The sequence below is a fragment of the Scyliorhinus torazame genome, chromosome 5 (assembly GCF_047496885.1).
Source record: "Scyliorhinus torazame isolate Kashiwa2021f chromosome 5, sScyTor2.1, whole genome shotgun sequence".
In the NCBI taxonomy this organism is placed as follows: domain Eukaryota; kingdom Metazoa; phylum Chordata; class Chondrichthyes; order Carcharhiniformes; family Scyliorhinidae; genus Scyliorhinus; species Scyliorhinus torazame.
In genome coordinates, this window is record NC_092711.1 from 119,723,233 (window position 1) to 119,735,547 (window position 12,315).

At 47.0% G+C, this 12,315-nt stretch overlaps 1 protein-coding gene across 1 annotated transcript in view; it reads right to left on the reverse strand.

Moving 5' to 3' along the window:
- Positions 1-8,983: 8,983 nt before the first annotated feature.
- The window catches only part of LOC140417892 (uncharacterized), a gene marked incomplete at its 5' end in the record, with an annotated part of 33,775 nt that continues 30,443 nt past the window's right edge, over positions 8,984-12,315 (reverse strand). Inside the window, one exon of the mRNA XM_072501323.1 lies at positions 8,984-9,865. Within this exon, the coding sequence (XP_072357424.1) occupies positions 9,590-9,865 (276 nt within the window). The remainder of the gene's footprint in view (positions 9,866-12,315) is intronic.

A 12,315-nucleotide genomic window follows, 5' to 3' on the forward strand; every position in this document is an offset into this window, starting at 1 on the left:
CCAAAGATGTGCAGGGTAGGTGGATTGGCCATGCTAAATTGTCCCTTAATTGGAAAAAATGAAATGTGTACTCTACATTTCTTAAAAAGCTTAATTGCTGTATATGTAAACAATGTTTTGGGCAGCAGGGTGGTGCAGTGGTTACCACTGCTGCCTCACAGCACCGAGAACCCGAGTTAGATCCCGGCCCAGGGTCACTGTCCGTGTGGAGTTTACACATTCTACCCGTGTCTGCGTGGGTCACACCACCACAATCCAAAAAGATTGTGCAGGATAGGTGGATTGGCCATGAAACATTGCCCCTTAATTGGAGAAAAATAGTTGGGTAGTCTAAATTTATAAATTTTTTAAAAAGGAATGTGTAATGAAGATAAATGTACTGACAAGAGAGACCTTCAATGTCAGATTAACCTCATCATTTGAAGTTGTAAAATAAGGGATTCTATAGCAGCAGATAAAAGGATAGGATGAAATAGTTCTATTGTATTCCTGCCTAAGTTAATGAGAGAAGGTGGTGTCAGTAATTGGGGATCCAATTCAATTAATCTAATGACCAAATTGACCAATTGTCATGTTATGAGATAATGGTCACTTTGGGGATAAAAGTCGAGGTTCCGAACGTCTTCCTTGCTGGCCAAGTACTGAAGACTCCTGAGGCCGAGTTCTAAGGAAATTACTGTCAAAGAAGGAGCCAGACTCCCGAGGCTCAATTCCACACAAATTACTGTCAAAATAGAAGCCAGAGAGGGTTACGCGTCTACAGACTGATCACCCACATGAAGTTGGAAAAGTCAATGCCTTAAAGTTCAGTAAACCTTTTTCTTTTCATAAACCTATTTTTGAATTTACTATCCAGAGAATTCTGCCTTTGTCTTAATTGATTCAAGTGCTGTCCAAACTAAAGTGAATTTATTAAATGGTAAGTTGGGGGTAGCTGAAATCAATTACGTTCTCGATAACAAGACCAGTATCTTCAATTAAAAACCTTGCATTTCTATAGCACCTTTCACAACCACAGGGCGTCCCAAAGTGCTTCACAGCCAATTAAGTACTTTTGAAGTGTAATCACTTTTGTAATGTAGGAAACGCAGCAATCAATTTACACACAGCAAGATCCCACACACAGCAATGTGATAATGAGCAGATGATCTGTTTTTAGTGATGTTGATTGAGGGATAAATATTGACGACACTGTGGTAACTCCCCTGCTCTTCTTCAAAATAGTGGCTGTGGGATCTCTAACATCCACCTGATAGGAACAGACAGGGCCTCAGTTTAACATTTTCTTTGAAAGAAGGCTGTTCTGACAGTGCAGCACTCCCTCAGTGCTGCGAGGAGGAATGTTGGATGTAATTTTTGTCCTCCAGTTCCTGGACTGGGACTTGAACCTACAACCTTCTGACTCCGAGGTGAGAGAACTGCTCACTGAGCCAGGGCTGACACTATAGACAATACAAAGTTAGAAAGTCAAAGTTACCCTTTAAAACCCATCCTTTGCCTCCAGTGCTGAAATGTAATAATAAAAACCCCAGTATAAATAACATGGATTTGACTGACAAATATTGAGGTGTTGGTTTCGAGTCACAAGGTTTGACTTCCCATTTGAGCCTCTGGCACCTTTCTGTCTCTCTATTGCTCATGTCATTGACAAGCAGTGACGGAGCTGAGGGCTGAATTTAACTGAGAATAACGCTCCAGTTGGCAAACTTCCAAGAATGTCACACAATTTATGTAAAGGGCTAAATCCAGATTTAGAGAAGTCAGATTTTTCATGGGTTGAAGGGTAATGGAGAACTGGCAGTACGATGGAATTAAAGCCAGGATGAGAACAGCCATGATAGAATGGCAGAGCAGACTCGATGGGCCAAACGGCCTAATTCTGCTCCTATATCTTATGACCTTCTGAAAGGGGGAGACATTGATATGCTCCCAGATGTTGCCCAGAGGAGGAAGTTTTAGTCTAAAACGCATTGTCCAACCTCCACATTGTGACATCACAAAGGAGCTCATCCCCTAAATCACCCAATAGGAATAAATCCGTTCCGCAGTGACGTCACTGCATTTGAGCGCACCCGTCCGGCGCGAGGACACGGGAGCCCCGCCCCCACCCTTTGTTCCCCCTCCCCCCCGCACATCGTCAAGACGGTTCCCAGGCAACCGGCTGACAGCTCCGGCCAGAGCGAGAAGCCACTCCGCCCAACTCAGGACTGCGTATGTCTCAGGGAGAGGGGAATCTGCGCATGTGCAGGGTGAGCTCAATACCGCTGACTTGTGCCCAATGGGAAGATAGGAGGACCGGAAGGACTCTGTTTCTCCGCCAATCAGAGCTCCCCCATTGTCTTAATGCGGAAGCTGGACATGGAGGTTTCTGGTGAGCAAAGCTGTTGTTCCTCCAACCCTGAATGAGCTTGAGATGCTCACAGACACCTGATTCCAACATCTGTGAGTAAAACACTTTCTTTTCTCCCCCTTTCCATTTCTTTTCTCATTCTCACCTTCAATTGGTCACTTGCAGCAACTGAAGGGAAAGGAAGTGAATCCAGGGAGGGTGCAAACTCTGCAAAGCTTGGCCCAGGTCTCTCTCTCTCTCTCTCAAAGGCATTGACATCCTTTGCTCCCTCAGCGTGACACATTTATTTGTCTGGCTAAAAAGACAGTCTTTTTCCTAATGTTCACAATTAAAGGGCTGGCTTACCCAGGAGATGACTGACATTTAAGGGGACAGTAAACAGGGCAAATCCAACTCAGCCAATTACTTCTCTGTAGGTCTACTGTCCATCATCAGCAAAGTGATGGAAGGAGTCATCAAAGTTGCTATTAAGTGGCACTTATTCTGCAATAACCTGCTCCCGGACGCTCAGTTTGGGTTCCGCCAGGGTCACTCAGCTCCTGACCTCATTACAGCTTTAGTTGAAACTTGGACGAAAGAGCTGAATGCCAGAAGTGAGGTGAGAGTAACTGCCCTTGACATCAAGGCAGCATTTGACCGAGTATGGCATCAAGGAGCCCTAACTAAACTGGAGTCAATGAGAATCGGGGGATAACTCTCCACTGGTTGGAGTCACACCTGGTACAAAGGAAGATGGTTGTGGTGATTGGAGGTCAATCATCTCAGCTCCAGGACATCACTGCAGGAGTTCCTCAGGACAGTTTCCTCAGCCCAACCACCTTCAGTTGCTTCATCAATGATCTCCCTTCCATCATAAGGTGAGAAGTGGTGATGTGCAGTCATCCACAAACAATGTTCAGCACCATTCTCAACTCCTCAGATAACGAAGCAGTCCATGTCCAAATTCAGTAAGACCTGGACAATATCCAGGCTTGGCCTAATAAGTGGCAAGTTACATTTGTACGACACAAGTGCCACGCAATGACCATCTCCTACAAGAGAGGATCTAACCAACACCCCTTGACATTCAGTGGCATTTCCATCGCTGAATTGCCCAGAATCAATATCCTGGGGGTTACCATTGATCAGAAACTGATCTGGATTAGCCATATTAATACTGCAGCTCCCAGGGCAGGTCAAACGCTGGGAATCCAAGGTGTTTAACACACCACCTGATGCCCCAAAGCTTGTCTACCAGACATCTACAAGCACAAGTCAGGTGTGTAATGGAATACGCTCCACTTTGCTGGATGAGTGCAGCTCCAACAACATTCCAGAAGCTCAACACTATTCAGGACAAAGCATTCAAACCTTCCATCACCGAAAAACAGTAGCAGCTGTGTATACCATTTACAAGATACACTGCAGTAACTCATAAAGGTTCCTCAGACAGCACCTTCCAAACCCACAACCACTACCATCTAGAAGGACAAGAGCAGCAGATACCTGGGAACCTCACCACCTGGAGGTTCGCTTCCAAGTTACACACCACCCTGACTTGGAAATATACTGTCCCTGGGGCAACATCCTGGAATTCCCTCCCTAACAGCACAGGGGATGTAGGGCAGCATGGTGGAGCAGTGGTTAGCGCTGCTGCCTCACGGCGCCGAGGTCCCAGGTTCGATCCCGGCTCTGGGTCACTGTCCGTCTGTAGTTTGCACACTCTCCCCTTGTTTATGTGGGTTTCGCCCCCACAACCCAAAGATGTGCAGGGTAGGTGGATTGGCCTCACTAAATTGCCCCTCAATTGGAAAAAAATGAATTGGGTACTTTAAATTTATAAAAAACAAATTTAAAAAAAAAAACAGCACGGGATGTATCTACACCTCCAGGCTGCAACAGTTCAAGAAGGCAACTCACCACTACTTCGGAAGGGCAACTGGGGATGGGCAATAAATGTTGGCCTAACCAGCATTGTCCACATCCCGTAAATTAATTTTTAAAAATTTAATATCGGACAGAAATATGTCCAGTGTTATATGGTATGTATTATATATATTATTGATGGTTCTGTAATAAAATACATCCATTATTATTTCTAGTTTTGTGATATAGTACTGTAACTACATTATATATTTCCAGTCATTGCAGCACTGACAGAATCCATTTGGGAACTCAAGTCAATGCTGACTCTCTGTACAGCAATCCAGTCAGTCCCATTCCCCCTCGATATCCCTGTTCACCTGCAAGTTCATTTTCTTCAAGTGACCATCCTATTTTATTTTAAATTATTGATCATCTGGACTTCCACAACCTTTGTGGACAGTGAGTTCCCTGTCATGACTACTCCATGACTAAATAAAATTCTTCCTCAGAATTTCCCTATCTCTAATCAGTAAATGTACTTGTATGGAGATTCTCTACTCTTGTGCAGGTTTTAGTGAGTTTAGATTTGTTGATCAGCACCTTCACGAAAATTGGGAGGGAAAGTAAGTGAATACAGTCTGTATATTACACACATTTTTCATCCAGTAGTATAGACATATATCTGTCTGGCAGCCTGCATGAAGATTTTCAGGTCTCTGTGTCCAGGACAGGAAGCAGTGCACTCTTGAGGTTGGCCTGGTTAAAGTCCTGGATCTGTCAATCAGCCTGAATCAGCACCTTCAGGAGAATTGGGAGGGTGAATATAAGATACAGCAGAGTGAGAATGCAGGGAGAGTGTGTGGGTTGGAGATTTAGAGCATTTCAGGGAAAGAGAGAGGAAAGAATGTTCGATAGAAACTAGAATTGTCTGTTCTGAGTTTCTATCCTGTACTGACTGATTTGTAAAATCTGATTGCAGGAAGTTTGAACGAGAGGAGTTTGAGGCGGATATCTCAAACTAAATATCACGTCAAGAACTGACTGAGTCACTCAATTCTTGGGAACCGGAGATCATCGGCCTTTGAATCTAGAAGGAGAAATGTTTGTCTATTCTGTCTGCTTCAAGAGATTTTAAACAGTGTGTCTGGAAAAGCACTGAGACACACACACCCGTGTGAGACTGTTACAGAGCACTGACTGGACAGAGCTTTAACCAGTGACACAGCCTGAAAGAATACTGCACCATTAACAGCAGGGAAAGACTGTACAGGTGTTCGGTGTGTGGACGGGGCTTCAACTGATCGTCCAACGCAGTGAGACGCAAGATCACCCGGACCATGGAGAAACCATGGAAATGTGAGAATTGTGGGAAGGGATTCAAAGGCCCATACGGGCTGGAAAGGCATCAACGCAGTCACACTGGAGAGAGGCTGTTCACCTGCTCTGTGTGTGGGATGGGATTCACAGCCCCGTCCAAGCTGGCAAGGCATCAAAGCAGTCACACTGGAGAGAGGCCGTTCACCTGCTCTGACTGTGGGAAGGGATTCACTCAGTTATGCAACCTGCAGAGCCACCAGCGAGTTCACACTGGGGAGAGGCCGTTCACCTGCTCTCAGTGTGAAAAGGGATTCATTAACATTAGTAGCCTGCGGAAACACGAACGAGTTCATACTGGGGAGAGGCCTTTCACCTGCTCTCAGTGTGAAAAGGGATTCATTAACATTAGTAGCCTGCGGAAACACGAACGAGTTCATACTGGGGAGAGGCCTTTCACCTGCTCTCACTGTGAAAAGGGATTCATTGACATTGGCATCCTGCGGAGACACGAACGAGTTCACACTAGGGAGAGGCCTTTCACCTGCTCTCAGTGTGAAAAGGGATTCACTGACATTGGCAACCTGCTGAGACACCAGCGAGTTCACACCGGGGAGCGGCCATTCATCTGCACAGTGTGTGATAAGGGATTTACTCAGTTACCCCACCTGCAGAGACACCAGCGAGTTCACACCGGGGAGAAGCCGTTCATCTGCTCTGTGTGTGATAAGGGATTTGCTCATTTATCCAACCTGCTGAAACACAATGTCACTCACACCAAGAGAAGGCCCTTTAAATGCTCTGACTGCAGGAGGGGTTTCAAAAGCTCACAGCTACTGATGTCCCACCAGCGCGTTCACTCTGAGGAGAGACCGTTCAGCTGCTCTCACTGCACAAAGAGCTTTAGAACCTCATCCAACCTGATGAAACACGAGCGAGGTCACACCGGGGAGAGCCCGTTCACCTCTCCGACTGGGAAAAGCGTCACTCGGTCATCACTTGCTGAGCCACAATGTCACTCACACCAATGAGAGACCCTTTAAATGCTCCGACTGTGGGAGTGGGTTTAAAAGCTCTCAGGTACTGATGGAACACCAGCGCATTCACACTGAGGAGAAACTGTTCAGCTCCTCTCACTGCGACAAAGAGGTTTCAAACATCATCCACATTGCGGAGACACCAGCGAGTTCACACTGGAAAGAAGCCATTCATCTGCTCTCACTGTGGAGAGGGATTCACTCAGTCGTCCAACATGCTGAGACACCAAAGAGTTCACAAGTGATGTCGGGTTAGATTCTGCTGTTATTCCTGCTGTTAATCACATCCAGGACTGAACCTGGAGTGGGTGGAGGGGTTTGTTCCTCGTCAACTCCTGGTGCTAGGACGTGGCGACCCTGGCGAACTACTGCTCTCCGGATCTGGAATACCCGACTGTGAAGTCCCGTCCATACTACCTTCCACAGAATTCACTTCTGCCATCGGGACGGCGGTCTACATCCACCCCAGGTGGAAGTGAAGAAGGCACTTGATGAATTGTAACCGCTATCAATAACAATGAAGCAGAATACCCGGAGGCCTTGTTCATCGTGGCCGGGGACTTTAACCAGGCCAACCTCAAGAGTGCACTGCCAAAATTCCACCAACACATCTCCTGTCCCTTGACCATTGCTACACAAACATCAAGAGCGCCTGATGATCCATCCCCTGACTGCACTTCGGAAAATCGGACCACAAGACGGTGCTCCTTCTCCCGGCATACAAGCAGAAACTTAAGCTGGAGAATCTGGCTATGAAGGTTGTGCAAATGCTGGTCTGAGGCAACTGAAGAGCTCCTTCTCGACTGGTCCATATTCAAGAACTCAGCAGTCAACCTAAATATGTATCCCAGCACCATCACAGACTTCATCAGCAAGTCTGTAGAAGATTGTATGTCAAAGAAGGTAGTACGTATGTTACCCAACCAGAAACCATGGTTTAATCGGGAGATTCACTCCCGACTGAAGGGCACGTCTGAGGCATTCAAGTCCGGCAACCCTGACCTATACAAAAAAATCTAGGTACAACCTCTGCAAAGCCAACAGGGATGCCAAGCGACAACAGAAGAGTTGTCCAGACTAAGCTAGAATCATGGACTCTCATCGATTGTGGCAAGGCTTAAACAACATAATGCGTTAAAAAGCAAAGCCGAGTAGAATCTTTAGCAACAGCGCACTCCTTCCCAACAAACGCAATGCATTCGATGTTTATTTCGAGCAGGAAACCAACAAACCTTTGTCATCTGCCCCAGTAGTCTTGGGCACACCCATGCCCACTGTCACAGCCTCCAAAGTCAGTTTGGCCGCCTTGAAAGTGAACCCTTGGAAAGCGGCGGGTCCTGACTGAGTCCCTGCCATGCACCCAGATCCTGCGCGGGCCAACTGGCGGGTGCGTTCGTGAACATCCTCAACCACTCTCTACTCCGTTCTGAGATTCCCACCTGCTTCAAGAAGACCACCATCATACCAGTGCCAAAGATGAACCAGGCAGAGTCTTTGAATATTTTGAAGACGGAGTTGAATAGATTCTTGATAAGCAAGGGGGTGAAAGGTTATCGGGGGGGGGGGGGGGGGGGTCAGTGGGAATGTGGAGTTGAGGTTACAATCAGATCAGCCGTGAACTTATTGAATGGTGGAGCAGGCTCGAGGGGCCGAGTGGCCTACTGCTGCTCCTAATTCGTATGTTATCAGATCCTTTATAATAGATTGTCGCATTTTTCCTCCTACTGATGTCAGGCTAATGGGTCTGTGGTTCCCGTTTTCTCTGTCCCTCCTTAAATAGTGAGGTGACATTTACCACTTTCCAATCTGCAGGAACCATTCCAGAATCTATTGAATTTTGAAAGATGATCACCAGTGTACCTCTCCAGCCACCTCTTTCAACACTCTGGGATGTAGAGCAGCAGCTGCCCATATAGTTAAGTGTGTAATTGTAAGGTTGAATTGAGTAGTATCTGTAATATGTACCTGAGTTTAGTGTTGGGGCCTTACTTAATAGACAGGTGACTGGGGATGCTGGGCAGGTATTGGTTCTAAGTCTGTGATCTACCACGCTTCGCGTTCAGGATCAAGAGGAGGGATATGTGGCCGCCTAAAGTGGCGTCCGGCAAAGGATGCTGGGAAAAGTGGCCAAGTTCAGGGACAGACAGGCTGCAGCTTCCAAATAGACAAAAAGCTGGTTTGTCTAACAACCGAGGAAAAGGCCATTGAAAGGCCATCCCGGGACAATGGGCTTAAATGGAAATTGACAAAGTGGCAGACTTGGTGGCATCAGTTTTCCTCATTTGGGAAGGCCTACGTGCCTCGGACACCAACGGACATGGCCGGTCGGGACAAGCCCCGCGGACAAGGTAGTGGATTTAATTGAACATTATCGATCAAGGTGATCAAGCCCTGATCGATTGATTGGGCCTTCACCTGGGACCGCCCAAACGGGCTCAAACTCCTGGGGATAAAAGGTGCTGCGCAGCCCACCATTCGCTCTCTCGACAGCAGCTCTCAACAGTAACAAACATCGGTGACCTTTCACCGGCCGAAGAGGAAGACCATCCACGCCATCGATGGAAGGACCAGAGCCGAGTATAACAACGACCAGCAACAGACTTTCAACACTGCCAGACTGCGGACTCCAGATAAGGCCATGTCTGCCCCGTACTTGCCAGTCACTTGAAAGTTAAGTTAAGGTCTTGTGTGCATTAGCTTAGAGTTCAACTTGCATGTGTGTGTGATTAATTAACAGTAACAATTGTGTGATCGTAAATAAAGTATATTATTGTATGATACAACTTATGGTCATTTGTCCCTCGTATAAGGGTTAAAGACACACTATGGTTTTGGTACAACAGATCCTTGTGAAATTTGAAGCCATGTATTCGCAACAAGGCTCAAAGAGCAACAGCCCACTGGAGGCAAAGTCGGGAGATCGGCCAGTCCAGCAGAAAGAAACCCTCCGACCCTCCCCATTGACCAATTGTCAGAATGAACAAAATGCAGTCCTGGATGTAATTGAAGCAGAAACAATAACAGCAAATTCCAACCCTTGTAATCACTTGTGAACTTGTTGGTGTCTCAGCAGGTGCGATGAATCACTGAATCCCTTCCGACACTGAGAGCAAGTGAACAGCCTCTTCCCAGTGTGAACTCGTCGATGTCTCCATAGTGTGGATGAGTAATTTAATCCTTTCCCACACTGAGAGCAGATGAACGGCCTCTCCCCAGTGTGAACTCGCTGGTGTAACTTCAGGCTGGATAACTGAGTGAATCCCTTCCCACACTGAGAGCAGGTGAATGGTTTCTCCCCAGTGTGAACTCGCTGATGTCTCTGCAGGGTGGAGGAATCACTGAATTCCCTCCCACATTGACAGCAGGTGAACGGCTTCTCCACAGTATGAAGTCCCTGATGTGCCTGCAGGCTGGATATCTGAGTGAATCCCTTCCCATAGAGAGCAGGTGAATGGCCTTCCCCCAATGTGAATGTGTCGATGAGCTTCCAGTGCAGATGGGGCCCTTGAATCCTTTCCCACAGTCCACACATTTCCATGGTTTCTCCATGTTTTGGGTCTCCTTGTGTCTCTCGAAGTTGGACAATTGAAGCCTTACCCACACAGAGAACACATGTATGGTCTCTCCCCGCTGTGAATGCTGCAATGTTTTTTCAGGGTGCGTAACTGGTTAAATCTCTTTCCACAGACAGTGCTCTGGAACACTCTCACTCGGGTGTGTGTGTCTTGGTGCTTTTCCAGTCACAAACATTTCTCCTTCTAGATTCAAATGCCGAAGATATTCAGATCCCAAGGAATCGAATAACTCTGTCAGATCTAGATGTGACGTTTGAGATTTCTCTCTGAAATGCCTCCACTTCTAATCTCCCAGCACACTGGAAGCAACACCCCTGGTCACAGGAACAAAATACTCCGGATTGGACAACAGCTCAGCGTCGGGAGGTCAAATACCTGCCCACCTCACGTGGGCCGAGATCCGCCCCCTCATTGTCTCCATGACGGAGATTGGCCAATAGGAACCTGTGGAGGACTGGACAGGCGCTGATCCTTCAGCCAATCAGAGTCTGGGGCCCGTGTCACTGGCTGCACGAAGCTTCCTTCACTGTCTGCCCAGCAAACCTGCTGCTCTTCCAGCTTCACACAGACTGAAACTTCCCCTCACCTCTGTAAGTAAGCCATGATGTGGAGATGCCGGCGTTGGACTGGGGTGAGCACAGTACGAAGTCTTACAACAGGTTAAAGTCCAACAGGTTTGTTTCGATGTCACTAGCTTTCGGAGCGCTGCTCCTTCCTCAGGTGAATGCAGAAAGGAGGATTCACCTGAGGAAGGAGCAGCGCTCCGAAAGCTAGTGACATCGAAACAAACCTGTTGGACTTTAACCTGGTGTTGTAAGACTTCGTACTCTGTAAGTAAAACACTTCCTTTCCTCCCCATTAAATTTATGTGCTTATTCTGCCCTTCAATTGGTGACTTGTTTAAATCCCCAGGCCCAGATGAGATGTTTCCCAGGCTGCTGTGGGAAGCAAGACAGGAGATTGCAGACACTCTGACAATTTTCAAATTTTTCTGCCCACAGGAGCGGTGCCAGAGGACTGGAGGACAGATAATGTGGTTCCATTGTTCAAGAAGTGAAGTAGGGAAAATCCAGGAAATTACAGACCAGTGAGTTTAACTTGAGTGGTCAGGAAATGATTGGAAAATATTCTGAGGGACAGAATTAATCTCTGTTGCGAAGGCAAGAACTAATTAAGGATAGTCAGCATGTCTGTGTGGGTTTCACCCCCACAACCCAAAGATGTGCTGGTTAGGTGGATTGGCCACACTAAATTGCCTCTTAATCGGAAAAAAAATAATTGGGTACTCTAAATTTATTTTAAAAAAGGCTAGTTAGCATGGCTTTGTCAAAGGAAGATTATGTCTTATAAAGACCTACCCAAACAAAGACTGTAACAGGTTTCAGAGCAGCAATAGCAGTGCCTCTGGTTCTGCACCAGAACAAGGAGATGGAGCTGAGGTTGTGGACAGGGCACGTTCTGCACAATGTCCTCTGCCAATTTGGAGACTTGGAGCCAGACCTCTACATGCTGCTTGACAGTGAAGAGGAGACTGTCTGACAAGCCAGACAATCCACCCAGCATCTCAATATACACCCTCATCAGTGCCTATTAAAATCCTCATCTGATCCACCCGAAGCAGCACCCATCTCTGACCACACCCTCCAATGAACTGGCAAGCAAACTATATTTCACCCTGTCCTGGATCCAGTCCTGTGTGTCACCACAGCTGATCCCAACTCTATAGTGGCTGCTAAGTTTGTGCAGTGTTGTATCTGAGCTGGTAGCAGTGAGGGTCAGATCAAATGGCTACCTGTCTTCATGAAGTGCTGAGCTGTTGCTCTCTCTTTTCATCTTTGACCTGCTGTGGCTGAACAGGCAGCATTTTCACGATGGGTCAAAGGGCATCTTTCTGTGCTGTAAAACTCTCTGACTCTAAGTCTTTGAGTCTCTGAAAGCAGGAAATCAGAAGGGGAAAGTTGGTTTGAAGGAAGAGGATGGGGAATTGGAAAGGAAGAGATCTAAGGTATACACTGTGTGGAATTTGCTCGTTCTCCCCCTGTCTGCATGGGTTTCCTCCGGACGCTCCAGTTTCCTCCCACAGTCCAGAAGATGTGCAGGATAGGTGGATTGGCCATGAACAATTGCCCCTTAGTGTCCAAAAGGTAGGTGGGTTTAAGGGGATAGAGAGGAGGAGTGGACCTGGGTAGCATGC